The 17,844-nt window shown below is 40.6% G+C and overlaps 1 protein-coding gene across 4 annotated transcripts in view; it reads left to right on the plus strand.

Moving 5' to 3' along the window:
* Positions 1-17,844, plus strand: part of LOC149197491 (uncharacterized) — a 400,746-nt gene that overhangs the window by 264,683 nt on the left and 118,219 nt on the right. For 2 of the 4 annotated variants that reach the window (XM_089405857.1, XM_089405856.1), the window contains exon 8: positions 15,866-15,922. The exons of the other annotated variants lie outside the window; for them this stretch is intronic. In XM_089405857.1, coding sequence (XP_089261983.1) covers positions 15,866-15,922 — 57 coding nt within the window. The remainder of the gene's footprint in view (positions 1-15,865; positions 15,923-17,844) is intronic. 4 annotated transcript variants of the gene reach the window in all.

Raw genomic sequence — 17,844 nt, forward strand, 5'->3', positions numbered from 1 at the left:
CGACATTTGCAGAATTTCATGATGTGTTTGTGAAATTTCATGATTTGGGAAATCTTTGCCTTTTGGAGTCTTGGGACTCTGTGTTGGTTCTTGAGCGATTAGAAGGTTAAAAAATGAATTAAACCTTCCTATTAACTGGTTCTGCATTCCTTGTAACATTTTCTCAATGTTATATATTTTTTTAATATTGCTTGCTAATTCATCTCGAGTTACAGTTATCCTATTTTGACCTTCTCCTAACTCTGCCTGCTTCTTTTCAACACTGTTGAGGCGACGTCGTACTTTATCGAGTTCTTCTTGATATCATTTTTGAATTGGCGTCCTTTATTCCCCATTTTCAATTTGTTTTTCTTCTTGGCGCAACCATCTTTTTCTAAATAATAATAATTTTTTTTCTTAATATAATATAATAATAATAATTTTTGAAGAAATTTCAACTCCACTCCGGTTATCAGTTTTCCTTATCACTCCATGCATTTAGTTTTAAATCCAAGCATGATAAAAATTCTAAAATCTGGAAATGATAATACTTTTCTGAAAACACAAATTTAGAGATTTCACAACTGCGGAAATTGCAGAAATAAAACACAGCAAAATTATGACAGCCACACAGAAAATAACATAGTGATTTTTGGTCAATGTGACCCTGGAAAAACCCCCTACATCTCTTGGGGAAAACCAGTTTGAGAACTCTTCTTTATTTCTGAAAATGATTTTACAGAGAAACTAAAATACACAGTAAAAATTCCAGCAATCACAAATTACAACTTGTCTCGATTTTCGTGCTTGAAACTCCACCTCGAAAATCATGCCAATCAACAAATAGCCAAAACATAATTTTTTACAGCAATAAAACAACATTAAATGTTGTATGGCCAGCTTCAAAAATGTGCCCAGAACTTGCTGTCCCTCTTCCTCGATTTCTGTTCCTTTCTCCTACTATACGATTTTTCCGTGGGATGCGTGCCAATAAATGCTGCTGCCCAGATTTGCTAAAATGTCGTCTTGCTGCTCTCCTTCACTTCCTCACTGCTCATAAATTTTCTCTTTGCTCTCTCTTCTCTTTCTCTCAAATGCTCATGAAAGAATGAATTGATCTTTTCCTCTTCTCTTCTCCTTTTATTCTCTAAATGACCTTTTGGGTTACACTAAGATCTAATGGCGGAGATTCATTTAGATCTAGGGATGAGAATAAATGTGCATTTAATTCTCGCTTTCTATTTTTTAACTCACCCACTTAAATAAAGACCCACTTAGCCTTTTATTTCCATAGTTACTTTTTCACTTTCCGATTCTTCATTCACTTTAATAAAGTCACCTTTAAAGTAGAATGTAACTTTACCACTTATAAAGTCACTTTTAAATTAGAATGTAACTTTACCACTTATAAAGTCACTTTTAAATTAAATTGACTTTACCACTTATAAAGTCACTTTAGGAGAAAAGTAAAAAGTAAATTTGGACACTTTTCCCTAGGCCAAAGATCAAAGCCTCAGGGAACTACTTGTCCTCTGGTACCCAAATTTTAACACTCCCTCTTACTGAGGAAAGTGTTCCTCACCACTCTCATCTTGTCTCTGAAGTATACATGCTTTCCCCGTGGTAAGGCTTTGGTGAAAATGTTCGCTACCTGCTCGTTTGTAGAAATGTACTCAAGCTTGACAACTCCCTTTTGGACATAGTCTCTAATGAAGTGATACTTGATCTCTATATGTTTTGACCTGTCATGAAAAACTGGATTCTCCGTGAGTTTTATGCAACTCTGATTATCACAGTAAATTACTGAAGGTCTCAATGCCTGACCAAATAGACTAAACAACATCATGCGAAGCCATATGGCCTCACAACTAGCCAAACTAGCAGCCATATACTCTGCATCAGCTGAGCTCAATGCAATTGACTGTTGTTTTCAGCTGATCCACGACACAACTGCCGAACCCAACACAAAACAACACCCAGAAGCACTCTTCCTATCTGAAGCACAACCTGCCCAATCTGAATCCGTGTACCCTGCCAGTCTCACTCCATCACCCTGTCTATAATCTAGACCAAAATCTACAGTCCCCTGCAAGTAACGAAGAATGTGTTTTGCAGCTACCCAGTGCACTCTCTTGGGCTCACACATGAATTGACTCATAGTGATAACGACAAAACATATATCTGGTCGAGTGTTGACCAAATACATCAAACAACCAATCCACTGTCTGTATAGAGTAGGATCCACCAACTCGGAATCAAAAGCATGAAGCTTCTTCCAATTAATGATCATTGGTGTAGACATGGGTTTGCAGTCCTCCATGTGAAATCTGCTAAGAATATCCACAATGTACTTCCCTTGTTCCAGGAAGAAATGCCCCTCCTCCTGCGACACCTCCAATCCCAGAAAATAATTCATCAAGCCGATATCCTTCATCTCAAACTCTGAAGCAAGATCTCTCTTGCAACCCTCAATGAGTCTCTTTGCACCAGTGATGATCAAGTCATCAACATACAACACCAGAATGAGAGGCTCCTCACCCACCACAATGAAGTATAGGTTCGGATCAGCGTCACTCTTTGTGAAACCCAACTGCTGCAAGTATGTATCAATCCTCGAGTACCAAGCTCTAGGAGCTTGCTTCAAGCCATAGAGTGCCTTTTTCAATCTGCATACATGGGACTCCTTCCCATGCACCTCAAAGCCCTGCGACTGCTCAATATAAACCTCCTACTGAATATAGCCATTGAGAAATGAGGTCTTCACATCCATCTGGTGGATCTTCCAACCCATCTCTGCTGCAATCGATATAATGGAGCGAATAGATGTATACCGAGCTACGGGAGCGATGGTATCCTCATAGTCAACTCCCTCTACTTGTGAGAACCCTCTCGCCACAAATCAAGCCTTGAACTTCTCAATGCTGCCATTTGCAGCATGCTTTATCTTGTAGAGCCATATGGAAGCAACAATTGATTTACCTTCAGGCCTCGGCACTACCTCCCAAACATCGTTGTTCATAATAGAAGAATACTCCATCATGGTCTCTCTCTAGACCTGCTGGCAGGCTGCCTCCTCATAACTAGAAGGCTTGAAGTCAACAATGCTTGTTACCAATGCCATGTAACTACAAAACCGCTCAAGTGGTTTACTCTCTCTAACCTGTCTCTTTGGCCCAGCAACTGATGTGGCCTCGCACAAGGTATCTTGAAGCCACTTGGGCTTCCTCTTCCCTGAGCATACTTCTCCCACTGGAGTGAAAGAATCCTCATCATTATCAGAAGCCTGAACTCTTGAAGGCCTGTCAACTGACCTCATGCCTGAACCTGTGCCTGTAGATGCTGAAGTACCGTGCGAACTGTCCATTAATGGACTACCTTGTGAACTGCTCTGCGGACTGCCTTGCATGTTGCCCGAAGAACCACCCACCTGACTCTGAGAGCCACTGCTCACTGATGGATTTGACACTGTAATCGACGAACCTCTTGATCCTTGACCACTGGATCCCTGTGACTGACTCAGCTGCTCCTGAGGGTCTGGTGAGTTTGGATACTCTAACTCCTGTGACCTCCTAAAAGCTCTGTCCTCCTCGAACTTCACATCCCGCCTGATAACCACTTTCCTCTGCGCAAGAATATAAATCCGATAAGCTTTCGAGATCTTGCTATAATCCACAAAGATGCCCTCGTCTGCAGTGGGCTTTAGCTTGGTCATGTTCTCCTTGGGGACATAGGAATATGTAAGGCACCCAAAGATACGAAAGTGCCCAACATCAGGCTTCTTCCCAGAAAAAGCCTCCTCCAGAGTCACATTCCCCAAGGCACGATGTGGACTCCTGTTCTGCAAGTACACAGCAGTGTTGCAAGCCTCTGCCCACAAAAATAAAGGTAACCCCTGATCATGAAGCATGGCTTTGGCAGCCCCTGCAATGGATTTGTTCTTCCTCTCTGCAACCCCATTCTGTTGGGGGTAGTAAGGAACTGTGAACTCCCTCCTAATGCCTGCCTCAGCACAAAAATCAACAAACTCACCAAGGGTATACTCCCCTCCATTGTCCGACCTGAGGACCTTGATCTTCCTACTTGTCTAGGTCTCCACAAGAGCTTTGAACTCTTGAAACTGCTTGAAGACCTCACTCTTGGTCTTAAAGAAATAAATCCAGGTCTTCCTGGAGTGGTCATCAATGAATAAAACATAGTACTCATAGTCACTCAATGATACATGAGACATCTGACCACTCACATCGGTATGTATCAAGTCAATGATCCCAATCGCTCTGCTGTCACTGCTGGGAAAAGTGGATCTAGCAAACTTCACCATAGCACATCCTCTGCATACATCAAGGTGATCAAAACTGAAATCTGGCACACCAGTAGTGATCTCCTGCAATGTACTCAAGGCCCCATGATACATGTGCCCCATCCTGTGGTGCCAAATCTCACACAACTTTGAACTGCTAGATCTGCTGTCGGTCCTGTCTCGGGTGCTGCTACTCAATGCCATCATGGGCCGGAATGAGAACTTGTACACCTTGGCATGGCGCACACCAATCTCTCTAGCTGAAGAAGCTGGAGTTCCCCTAGGATATATAAGCACCTGCCCTCTCCTGAACAACACATCCTACCCTCTATCCTCAAGTGCTGAGATGGATATCATGTTCTTCTTTATTCCAAGCACATATAGAACATCTGACACTTTCAAGGGAGGTTTGGGTTCCCTATCAAATGTTAATGTCCCCACATCGACTGCTCTAACAATGCTGTCATCACCAAGTACTACCTCCTTATCAGTATCACCCTTTGAAAGCTCTGAGAAGTACTCTTTGACTCTTGTCATGTGGCGGGAAGCGCCATTGTCAACATACCAAATGCTAGAAGATGCTTTGCTAGTAGCGGGGAATGCACACTCCCTCTGAACCTGTATGGCAGGCGATCCTACACTAGTGGCCTCACAAGCTATGAACCCAAACTCCCGATCAAATCTCTTTGAGAAGCTCTCTATCTTTGCAGAGGCTGCCATGGGTTTGTCTTTTCCTTTCCTGTTCTTCTTTTCCGGACACACAACAGCATAGTGTCCCAACTTTTGACAATTCTAACATTTGACTTTGGAATAGTCCTCCTTGTTCTGTTGCTTGCCTTTATCTTTGCTTTTGCCTCCACTGTTGGAAGCTTGCTTCTTTGCTCTGCCCTTCTTGCCTCTTGCTAGCAATGCCACATTGTCATCCTCCTCCACCTGTTTGGCTACCCCAAGATGGTTCTTTCTGATCTCATTCTAAATCAATCATCCCACAGCCTCTCCCAATCGGGAAGGTTTTCCCGTGCAACAATGCCATCCACAAAATTCTCCCAAGTCTTGGGAAGACCATTCAAAGCAATTCTCACCAACTCAGTGGGTGCAATGATCTCACCTACGGCTGCCAACTCATCTCTCACTGAAGTGATCTTTGTGAGGTATGCTGGGGCACTATGAGTCTTAGCCATTTTAATGGCCTTTAGTTTTTCCTTTAGGACCATTTTTCTATTTTCATTTGAGCTCTGGTAAAGATTGGTCAAGGTTGTCCACATCTCATGTACACAAGTCTTTTCTCTCACATGAGGAATGACATGGTCTTTGATTTCTTCCAGAATCAATCTTTTTGTTAAACTCTGCCAACTTTACAGGGTCAGCAGGTACTACCATTGGGTTCTATGTGGTATTTACCATAATGCCCTAGACTTCTGCTTCCTCAAAGATGCTCTGGATTCTCTCCTTCCATGCACTGTAGTTGTTCTGCCTATCCAACCTGTCTTCAACTCTCAAACCTAAAAACATGTTTCACTGTCCTACCAAATTGAAATTTTCAAATTTGTGGTAAAGGTTTTTGTTTTCTGTGTAAAAATTAGCTTGCTGTAATTTTCACTTTGCTGTCCCAAACTGCACTTTTCAGCGAACCAAGCTCTGATACCATGAAGAAATTTCAACCCCCACTCCGGTTATCAGTTTTCCTTATCACTCCATGCATTTAGTTTTAAATCCAAGCATGATAAAAATTTTAAAATCTGGAAATGATAATATTTTTCTGAAAACACAAATTTAGAGATTTCATAACTGCTGAAATTGCAGAAATAAAACACAGCAAAATTATGACAGCCACACAGAAAATAACACATCGATTTTTGGTCAATGTGACCCTGGAAAAACCCCTACAACTCTTGGGGAAAACCATTTTGAGAGCTCTTCTTTATTTTTGAAAATGATTTTACAGAGAAACTGAAATACACAGTAAAAATTCCAGCAACCACAAATTACAACTTATCTCGATTTTCGTGCTTGAACTCCACCTCGAAAATCGTGCCAATCAGCAAATAGCCAAAACAGAAATTTTTACAGCAATAAAACAACATTAAATGCTGTATGGCCAACCTCAAAAAATGTGCCTAGAACTTGCTATCCCTCTTCCTCGATTTTTGTGCTTTTCTCCTATTGTACGGTTTTCCTTGGGATGCATGCCAATAAATGCTGCTGCCCAAATTCGCTGAAATGTCTTCTTGCTTCTCTCCTTCACTTCCTCACTAAGAAATTTTCTCCTTGCTCTCTCTTCTCTCTCTCAAATGTTCATGAAAGAATGAATTGATCTTTTCCTTTTCTCTTCTCCTTTTATTCTCTAAATGACCTTTTGGGTTACCTTAAGATCTAATCGTTGAGATTCATTTAAATCTAGGGATGAGAATAAATGTGCATTTAATTCTCACTTTCTATTTTTTAACTCACACTTAAATAAATACCCACTTAGCCTTTTATTTCCATAGTCACTTTTTCACTTTCTAATTCTTCATTCACTTTAATAAAGTCACCTTTAAAATAGAATGCAACTTTACCACTTATAAAGTCACTTTTAAATTAGAATGTAATTTTATCACTTATAAAGTCACTTTTATATTAAATTGACTTTACCACTTATAAAGTCACTTTAGGAGAGAAGTAAAAAATAAATTTGGACACTTTTCCCTAGGCCAAAGATCAAAGCCTCAGGGAACCACTTGTCCTTTGGTACCCAAATTTTAACAATTTTTTTTCTTAAACTATATAAAAATATGATTAAATAATTATACTTTTTCTTATAACTATGTAAATTTAGAATAACTATATAGTTATAACTTAATTCAGTGTAATAAGTTAAGAAAAATGTTGTGACTTGAGGTATGCCGGTCAATGGAGGTTGATAGAATAATAGCTGACAGCGGTGATGGCGGAAGGTAAAATGGTCTAGTACAGACAAAGTAAGCTATCGAGGGATGCGACTGCAGTCACGGGGAGGGTTGAGGTTGGATGAGGACGCGTAGCAGACATGAATGCTCAAAGAATGGAAGCATGATCAACACGAACAAGATGGTGGTGGTAGTTAGTAGAACAACACAACAGCGGAGGGAACAGGATGGCGAGGATAGAAGCGATGGTCAAGTGACAAGAATTGGTCGGCAGAATGGAATGAGGCGGCACAGTGAACGGAGCTGGTTGCAGTAACTAGGAGAGACGACGATTGATAGGGTCTACAACAGCTAGACAGAGTTGTAGTAGCAGAACTTAGACAATTTTTTGAGAAGGGAAAAATACAATGGGGGCACAACGGAATAGTGAGCTCCGAACAACAAGGAGTAGTGGCCGAACGAATGACTTGTGCAGCAGGTGTGGAGCTGGAATGACTTACGTAGCTCTGATACCACTGTTAGAAGTCAGAACGCCAATATGCAATTAATTCTGTAGATTCTGTAAGTAAGTAAATAAGTATTTGTGTATTATTATTAAAAACTAAATGGTGATTACAATTCTTCATGGCGGTGTGCCTATACAGGTATTGACTGGCCACAAAGATAAGTGGTCACGTCTTTTGACCCTTTGCCTTTCATAATTAATAATCATTAATTAATTAAATTGATTTAATTTACTATTATTTAATTAATACATATTTTTTTGTGAATATTTTATTCATAACAAAGAGGTGAAGGAAGAATGATTTTTCAAGGATAGGGTGATCACCAAGGATCTAGGACCAACGCCTAACAATTGGGAGGATTGGAGTAAAAAATGATCTTGATTTAGGAACTTCGCTCTTCAAGGAGACCTAAAGGCAGCTTCGCTAGCCCTAATGGAGGCAACTTCACAACTACTCTAGGAATTTATACTTCGTTGACAATAGTTAATGGAGTTTCAAGGATGCAATATGAAAAATTAACCTCTAGGAACATTCATTCATCATTATCTTTGAATAACGCATGCAATACTTCCAATAGCTTCAATGTTTTAACAAATTCGCATTAAATTAGGGCACATTAAAGATCATGAAACATCATTCCATACATTAGATATTTATTAGGGCAAAAATATAACATCAAATAGTACTCACAAGATAACGAAGAATATATCCATCCATCAACATGCCAAAGAGAAGCTCCAAGAGAGAACAAATTTTTCCAAATGTCAAAATGCATTAGATTCATCCAAATCACTCCACAAAATTTCAAGTCAAAAATCTCTAATGAGGTCAGCTGAAAATCCCAAAGTGTGATCATCCAAAGTGAGAGAGAGTCTCTCTTATTTATACAAGTCTAATGAGTTTGAATTCTAAAAGAAGACGCCTCTAACATAATAAATCATGTGAGATACAATTGGTTACAAACCAACCAAGATAGCTTAATCATTAATTATTGTTTAATTTTCCATTTAGCCCATGTAATTAATGCATGCTCTCCAATGCTAACGTTGAGGCCTTATGTACTAAGAATGAGGACGAGGGCCTCAAAAGTGATGAATAAGAGGGGGATGCCCTCTAAATGCTATAAAACATCTCCAAACCCGAAGTTGGGCTCATTGGGCTCCAAATGGCTCCAGATCAAGTCGATGCTCCATCAATAAGGGCTAGAAGATGATACATGCCCTCCCATGTCTTCCCGGGAAACAGAAAACCTCCTCTAGCCCCCCTGGATTAGCTGCCAAGTGTCGGGTGCAATGTGTCGCCAACTGGGCAATGTGCTCAAGTGCATCATCATCTCTGTATAACTGGGGCACGACAAGCACTGTGGTGGTACTGAAGAAGCCCATGTTGATGCAATAAATGCTCTGCACGACTGGAGGCCCATGGTTCTCAACGCTCACCCTACAAGTGCCATTATGACCCTCTGGAGGACTTGGATCCCGTATAGGGAGGCCAAGTCCAAGATGAAGACCCACCTGCAATCTTATATAAGATCCAATGCGTCTCCTCACCTTCTAGTACAATAATTTATTAGTGGAATTGAGTAAATAAGCTGCTAATTAGGGGCAGAAATGGAGACTTCATAGTGGCATGCCCTTCCAAATGGGATTTAAACATGTACTAATTTTACTTGTTGATTTTTGGTAGCATTGGATGTGCTTTAAGTCTCAATTGCAGGGAGGCTTAAACAAATGCATTCTCCAATACCCATAAATCATTTTGGGAAATTCCACCTGGAGACAATTTTATTAAAATAATTAATTATTTTTAATTGTCCCTTAGTCTAAACTTAGGAAATTAAAATAGTTAATGGGTATTATTCTAAACTGTGGGTGAAATTTCTAGAAGAAGATGGAGAGCGAGTCCAAATGATCTGAGCCATTGATTAGAATCTAATATGGGCTGTTGGTTCTCAACTGGAGGATTATAAGGACATCGATGGGCACTTGGAGGACACATCGAAGGGAGATTAGAAGATCGAATTTTTGAAGCAAAGTAGCGACCAAAGAGAAATTGGAAGTGATCTTTTGCAGTGAGGGATAGGGATAGTTCCGGTTGGAGATTTCTCTTGATCTGGGAATACTCACCAGAGAAGGTAGAGAGAGATCCCAGAGAGGTCCGAAAAATTGCTGGAGGAATCGATATTAGAAGCCAGATTCTGGGGTGTGAGATTGGGAGGTGAAAATCGAAATTTCTTGGCAGCAAATCGATCAACAGAGGGGGTGACGCTGTCCCTAGAGGCTGTGACGTTGGGCTAACGCAGTGATTGCGTAGGGGCAATGCAGAGGCAGCGAGGGGTAGTCCGTTCAGTGGCTGGATCAACTAGTATCTTCAGTGATAGTGTGAGGTAATCTCACTTATCTTTCTGTCAGTGATATTCTCTGTATTGGATAGCGAATAGTGCATGCAGAGATTGTATTCAGAATTACTACTGCATAATAATAATAAAACCCTCAGCTATTGCACCGGTTTTCCCACACTAGGTTTTTCCAGGGACATTTGTCCAAAAATAACTGTGTAGACGTGTTGTGTATTTCTTTCTTGTTCAGTTTCTTGTTTCCGCATTTTATTTAAATGGTGAAGGCTGCGGTGTATTAGTTTCGGTGTTTACTATAGGAAACAATAAATAATTTTGTTCAGTGATTTAACAAATAGGAGGAACTTAATCAGTTGCTGCAGTAGAAATTTGGGGCTTCCAAATTTTCACATGGTATCAGAGGTGCAGGTGAAACAAGAGAGCAATGCCGGAAGAGCCCAACGTTGAAGGAGGAAGGGAGTTCAAAATTCCTACAGAGGCATCAATTTGAATCCCCAGAGAGATTGTGTAGTTCCGGCCAGGAGGGCAAGATTTTCGTGGTAAATCTTTCTTTGAGTGAGTCGACAGAGAGGTAGGATTTCCAAATCGAAATCTGTTAGTGACAGAAGGAGCAATGCAGCAGTAGCTTCAATGAAGAGGGGTTTCTAGTGTGATGCAATTTTCTGCAGGCAGTTGCCGAGCAGAAAGACGTAAGAGGGAAGAAGAGACACTTAAGGGAACTTCTTCCTTAGAGATTTCCTAGCCAGGGAATTCAAATTCTCATTTGTTGAGCAATAGTAGGAGAGAAGAGGTCATTCGAATTTTTCGATTGGTAGAGATGGAAACCAGTGGATAAAGATATCAGGATAGGTTGGATGGGGCATCCAACTACGTGATCTAGAAGGCAAGGATGTCGTGCCTTCTGGATGAGCATTTTCTCAAGATCTACATTGACAGCATGTTAGCTGTGCCCGTGGATCCAGATCGACTCAAAAAATATAAAGGAGAAATGGTGAAGACAAAGAGAATGATCCTTGATGGAGTGAAGGATCATGTAGTCTGTCACATCGTTGGTAGAGGGACTGCCAGGGAAATGTGGGATGCATTGTCGACGCTGTATCAAGGATCCTTCGACCAACAAAAGATGTACTTAGAGTAGAAGATGAGGTCCATGCAAATGCAAAATGGGGAACACATTGATCTGTTCCTTGCAAAGCTTTAGGAGACCCGAGATGAGCTAGCAACTACGGGGTCTACACCTTAGTCTTCCGAAATGGTAAGACTGGCCCTCAACTCAGTTTCAGAGGAGTGGCAAGTACTTGTCCAGAGCATCTTGGGTAGGGAAAACTTGCCGGATTGGGAAGGAATGTGGGTAGCTCTTAAGCAAGAGGAGTTAAGGAGAGACTTGGTCAAGTGCAAACTTGACGGAATCAACCGTAGTGGGTCGAGGCCCAAGGAGGAGGATGAGAATGCAACCCTTGCATCTAAGGGGCAGCAGGAGCAGCGGAAGAAGGAGGACGTTTCGAGGATTAAATGCTTCAGGTGTGGTGAATTTGGTCACTATGGAACACAATGTCCTCTCAGAAAGAAGGAAAAAGATGAGAAGCATGATCCAAACGCTGCACCTTTGAAGATCGAGGAGAAGAAGTTTTCCAAGACAACCCAGATACCTCCAGGAGGGAGGTGGGGTGACCTAGAGCTGTAGTTTGAATGGATTGCAGATGGGCAGGATCCTTGAGGAGCCCACCTCTCGGATCAATTCCTTGCTACGAGAGCCTAGATCAGAAGTAACAAGATGGATCAAGTCAGTTGATGTAGAGGAGTGTCGGAGTGACAGTTGTAGTGGCTAGGAGCGCCAGACACTGAGCAATGTAGAGCTAGAGTTGACAACAGTGCAGTTGGCACAGAGCAGAGGTTAGCAACAACGCAGAGGCTTCAGAGGGTCAACGTAGAGACTAGCAATAGTCAGACTCCAGCAACGAGATGCATCATACTGAACACTTGTTCAGTAATTTGGGATGTTTTTCCGTTGCTGATGCAGTAGCAACAATAGTTGGAGAAGGTTGCAGTGCAGATGCAGTGTTGGCAGTGGTAGTACCATTAGCAGCACAGATGCATAATTTGAGAGGGAGTTGCAGTACAGATGCAATGTTGGCAATGGCAGGACCAACAATAGTACAAATGCAACATTTGCGCATCAGTTGGTGGGCAGCGATGTCAGACATCAACAACACAGAGGGAGATGTTACAGAGCAAGGTGATGCTTTAGCAGGTTGCATTACTAGAGAACATTCCTCGCTAAGAGGGAGTGTTGATTTCTGGTAGCATCGGATGTGCTCTAAGTCTCAAAATTTGCAGGGAGGCTTAGACACATGCATTCTCTAATACCCAGAAATCGTTTTGGGAAATTCCACCCGAAGACAGTTTTATTAAAACAATTAATTATTTTTAATGGGTCCCTAAGTCTAAATTTAGGAATTTAAAATAATTAATGGGTATTAATCTAAACCATGGGTGAAACTTCTAGAAGAAGACGGAGATCGAGTCTAAATGATCTGAGCCATTGATTAGAATCTAATTTGGGCCGTTGGTTCTCAATTGGAGGATTATAAGAAGGATATCGATGGGCACTTGGAGGACACATCAAAGGGAGATCAGAAGATCGAATTTCTGAAGTAGAGCAACTGCCGGAGAGAAATTCGAAGTGATCTTTTGCAGTGAGGGGCAGGGATAGTTCCGGTTGGAGATTTCTCCTGATCCGTGAATACTCAGCAGAGAAGGCAGAGAGAGATTCGGGAGAGGCAACGCAGTGGCTAAGCTGCCCAGCGTTGGTTGACACAGACGCAACGTAGAGCCTTGAGGAGGTCCGAAAATTTGCTAGAGGAATCGATATTAGAAGCTAGATTCCAGGGTGTGAGACTAGGAGGTGAAAATCAAAATTCCTGGGTAGTAAATCGATCAATAGAAGGGGTGATGCTATCCCCAGAGGCTGTGATGCTGGGCTAACGCAGTGATTGCGCAGAGGCAGCCAGGGGTAGTCCATTCACCTTGCTGGATCAGCCGGGATCTTCAGTGATAGTGTGAGGTAAACTCACTTATCTCTCTGTCAGTGATATTCTCTGTATTGGATAGCCAATAGGGCATCCCGGGATTGTATTCAGAATTACTACAACATAATAATAAAACCCTCAGCTGCTACAACGATTTTCCCACACTGGGTTTTTCTGGGGACAATTGTCCAAAAATAACTGTGTAGATGTGTTGTGTATTTCTTTCTTGTTCAGTTTCTTGTTTCCGCATTTTATTTAAATGGTGAAGGCTACAATGTATTAGTTTCGGTGTTTAGTGTAGGAAACAGTAAATAATTTTGTTCAGTAATTTAACAAATAGGAGGAACTTAATGGGTTGTTGTAGTAGAAATTTGGGGCTTCCAAATTTTCACATTACCTTCCTTGACAAGAGAGGTTAATGAAGGACCCTATCAGGTGGTTTCAACCTCTAAGGGAGTGACGGGTTGATGGTACATCCATCAAATGGCAAGTATCATGTGAAATAATGATGGAAGGAAGTGGGGGCAAGAGGGAAGGCTCCAAGCCACATGCCATGGTACAAGGGTAGCTACGATGAAGGAGGCCTACATCTTGGGTGTATGAATGTAGGAGGGAGAAATCATGGTACATGAGTTACCCCGACCTTTGTTTTTCCACCCCTTTTCATATGCCTTTTCCTTTTATTGATTTTTCTTCATTTTACTGCTCAGAGCTCAAGGGGATGAGAGCATGATGCGTAAGATATAACAGTGTTTACCCCCTTAAGGTGGGGCAGTTCATTGCCCACCAGGGGTTGGGACAATCATGGGTTCCTTAATGATGAAAATGGCACTCATAGGGGTCCTAGGAACCAGGGTGATGGCCATAATGATAGGGGGTAGAGATCATGTTTGGCTTTTGCCCATGTGTTAAATTTTAATGTCCTGGTCATTTTTGCATTTTGTGGTACATTTCCTATTGTATCTGGCCATACTTTGCTTTTGTCTGTTTAGCTGCATCAACCTCCAGGACATTGTTCCAGGCTTGACCTAAGGTGTGGACAAGAGGGGAGGGGGAGGCTAACACCTTGTTGACCCAATGGAAAAATGTGGACCCAGATGGGGAAAATGTGAAAAGGGCTTGTAATGAGTGGAGGGGAGTGAGATATGGTTTCGGGAAGCGGGATCATGAGGCCAAAATCAAGGTATCCCATGTAGTGCCACTCCTAAAGCTAGTAGCCAGTAAAGGAGATCCCGTGGGACTAGGATACAAGGTTAACCCCCAAGTTGAGGTAAGGGAACAAGAGTATAGTCAAAGCTTGTTCTTTCCGGCGTCCGCTGAATTCCCCCACTATTCCATGCCCAAATGTGCCCAAGAAAAGCAAGCATAAACACCCAATTACATAATGAAAAGTCATACCTTCGGAGTTGGATGGCCCACCTTCAAACATACGATCATGACAGATAAGCGAGGACACACAATGATTGGCTCAGGTGGCGGAAAATAGTAGCACATAGAGCTATCAAGTGGCTGCAAGGGGCCGCCGGCTGCTCGCTGAAGACAAATCTAAGAGAAAATTCTCCTATAGGGGTCACGCACTGGTGGTGGGTAACATGCCCTTCATAAACAAGCTTAACATTCTTTCAATAGACTCTAGCGTGTTATACATATGACCAAAGGCAGCTTTAAGCAAAAGGGAGAACTTGAAACAATGCTTGACTCTAGGGATTGCCCACTCTCCTCTATGCCTTCGAGCTCTGATTCCATGAAAATAAAAGAGATGGCAGATTCAACACAGGAACAAAGGTAGATGAGATGAATGTCAGAAAAATGAAAATGGAGAGTTTTACTTGAGAAGGGAGATCATCTGTACATGCATCTGCTTTGTACGAATACAACTGAGCTGATATTTTCCTTTTCATTGGCCATAACTTTTCACATCCTAATTTCATTTTATAGTCTTAAAATTATTTTATTCTCTGTAATTATCTTATCTGTTTGCAAAATCTACATTAATTATGCACAATTTGACGATTATGTCACTATCTATGTACAAATATTTAGATTTTTCTTTAGGAAAAATTTGTCTGAGCTATTTCCCAATGTTTGTTTAAATTATCTGTCCCTTGGAAGTTTGATCAGAATTCCACTACTGCATCTTCTGGGTAGCTTAAATTATGTGTAGGGATGGCATGTGTATACCTGCAATGCTGAAGGTCAACTTCCTTGACAACTAAAATTTTGTTTGCTACACCTGTCAAAGCAGAACAAAAATTTGTTGTTGGTGTGTGGGAGTGTTGTAAGAATCTCCTATTTCTGCCAATTTTTCTGAGCTTTTTAGGTTGCTGATTTTGGAGTTTTTCTGAGTTTTCCAGGTCCAAGATTATGGTTATCAAATTTTCCGATATTTCAATGTTTTCGCTGATATTTCTGATAAGTTTCTTTCTGGGCCCTAGGTGATATATTTTCTGAGATGATATTTGCAACATTGGTGTGCAACATCACTTGTAGATTTTTAGTTCATGCCATAGTCTCAACAAACTGTTGGCTCTGCTAGACTTTGTAGCAAGGGTGTTTGTGAGTACTCCATTGTACTTACAGTGTTCATGAACCTGCTAACATTAAAATGCATTGCCTTGGATGGCAACATAGTAATATTATGCTAGAAATTTAACACTATTTCGTGTATCCTTGTGTATATTACCATTGCCATATTAGATCCTCGGAACCCATGAGAATCTTTAATCTCTCATTTATTCAAGCTGTTCATTGCAGAGGATTCCAGATTGTTGATCCTTCAGTAACATTTGGATGAATAATTTTCTTTACAGGAATCGAATTTGGTTACAATCCTCCCAACCTATGCCAAGAATTTTGTGGGTCAACAGGTATGGTTCTGATTTCTGACCAAGTTAGATATTAAGGATTGACAACATGGTCATTCTGAACTCAAACTTGAAGATTTAGGCTTTTCAACCAAACTTGGTAATTTTCAGTACCTTTTGTTATATCTTAACATGATTAAGAGCCTCCTCTTTAGATGAAATACAGAACCTGTAGGATTAACTGTAGGGTTTTATCGAAGACACCTGTAACATAATTGCTCTAGAGAGTGCAATTTCTTTCTTTCTTTATGTTATTTTCAGCTTTTCCCAGGAGTTGCGCTTCCACTCCTGCATTGTATTGATACTGGTTGTACTACCACTTGTTTCCTCCTTTGTTTATGTTTTTTCAGCATTTTCTAGGAGTTGCACTTGCACTCCGACATTGTATTCATACTGATTGTAGTCTTCTTCAGTCCCATTGACCTACTTTTCAGGTCATTTGTTTGACATTATTGAGATTATCTTATCTTATCTAGGCAGCACACTTCAATAGGTCCTAGGGGAACTGTATAGTTGTTTGGAAGGATAAGTAGAATTGCTTTTAGATACACGTTCCTTATACTAATAGTTATTCAATTTTGTTTTAATCTTGATTACGTTATTGAGGCTATAAATACTCCCTTACATTATGCGGGAGGAGATGCCTTGTGCACCTCCTTTCTTTATTATACACATTCATTTTGTAGTCCCAGAGACATTTTCTGCTCACTCAAGTTCGTTATTGTTTTTCTGTTCGATGCTATCTTTGTTGTTATTGATTTCTTCGGGGTTTAGATTTCTGCAAATTTCATTGATGTTCAAAATTGCCCTTCATTTCAGCAAGCATATTTTGAAGACCAGAAATATTGCTTGTATTTCATCCCATTGAAGTTGAAAAGGCAATAGAACTGTATTGAACCAATCGAAAAAACTTTAACAGGGAAAGATTAAGGTAAGGTGCTGGACAGAAGTATGTTACAACCGTATCATAAAACTTATATAAAAAAAAGGATACAATTCAAAATTGATAATTAAGAAAGTAGATATTTTGACATGGCAGCCCCCATTTCTGTCACTTATTACTTTTCTATTTCAACTATATACGAAGCACATTTGAGTTATCCTTCTCACAGTCCTTTATTGTTTGATTTTATTGCTAGTATATATTTCTTAATTTCCAGGGTCTACTATTTTTTGATCATTTTATTACAGCTTGAGTGGGTCTAATGGTTAAGAGCATGTGTTTCCTCTTAAGAGGTCACAGGTTCAAAACTAGAGGGGGGTAGAGTATGTATGCCTTTGTAGACTTAGCAGTCAAATCGCAGTGCGGAGGTGGGTCCCTTGTCCCACAAACAAGGGGGTCTCATACACCAATTTGGTGTCTAGCATGGCTGTGACCTTAAAAATGGTTATTATTATTATTATTAAAATATTTTTATACTATTTTTTACAGACAGCTTAAGTTACTAAGATACAGATACTGATAAAGTTACATGGGAGATTTAAAATATGTTTGATATGATATATCTAGATACAACAACAAAAGTACATAAAGAAGTACACGGTGCACAAAAAAATATCCATACATATATAGCCATATACCAATAAGTTCTCTTTGTGTGTGTGTGTGTGTGTATACGAATAAGTTTTTTAATGAATATGTTTATATCGATCAATCCATATATTCACTTTTTTTCTTCCTCAGAAATATCTCCCTGGGTAACTCCTGGGACCCTCTACCATTTTGAGGATGGTACTTGGTGTAGAACAGGTGGTGTGGATTTAGTGCATCCAAGCCCGTGGAAATTGAACTAGAGATTTTCACAGTGCACCAGATTACTGGTGATGTCTTGGCGACAATCCAAGTCACCATATTCGTGTTCGTGTTCAAGTTCAACGTCTTTAAAATTCGAATAAAGTTCGGCACTTAAAATTCAGTTCTTCAC

Source organism: Pinus tabuliformis, chromosome 2_2 (assembly GCF_031772625.1).
Source record: "Pinus tabuliformis cultivar Carrire ecotype Pingquan chromosome 2_2, CPIR1, whole genome shotgun sequence".
Taxonomy (NCBI): Eukaryota; Viridiplantae; Streptophyta; class Pinopsida; order Pinales; family Pinaceae; genus Pinus; species Pinus tabuliformis.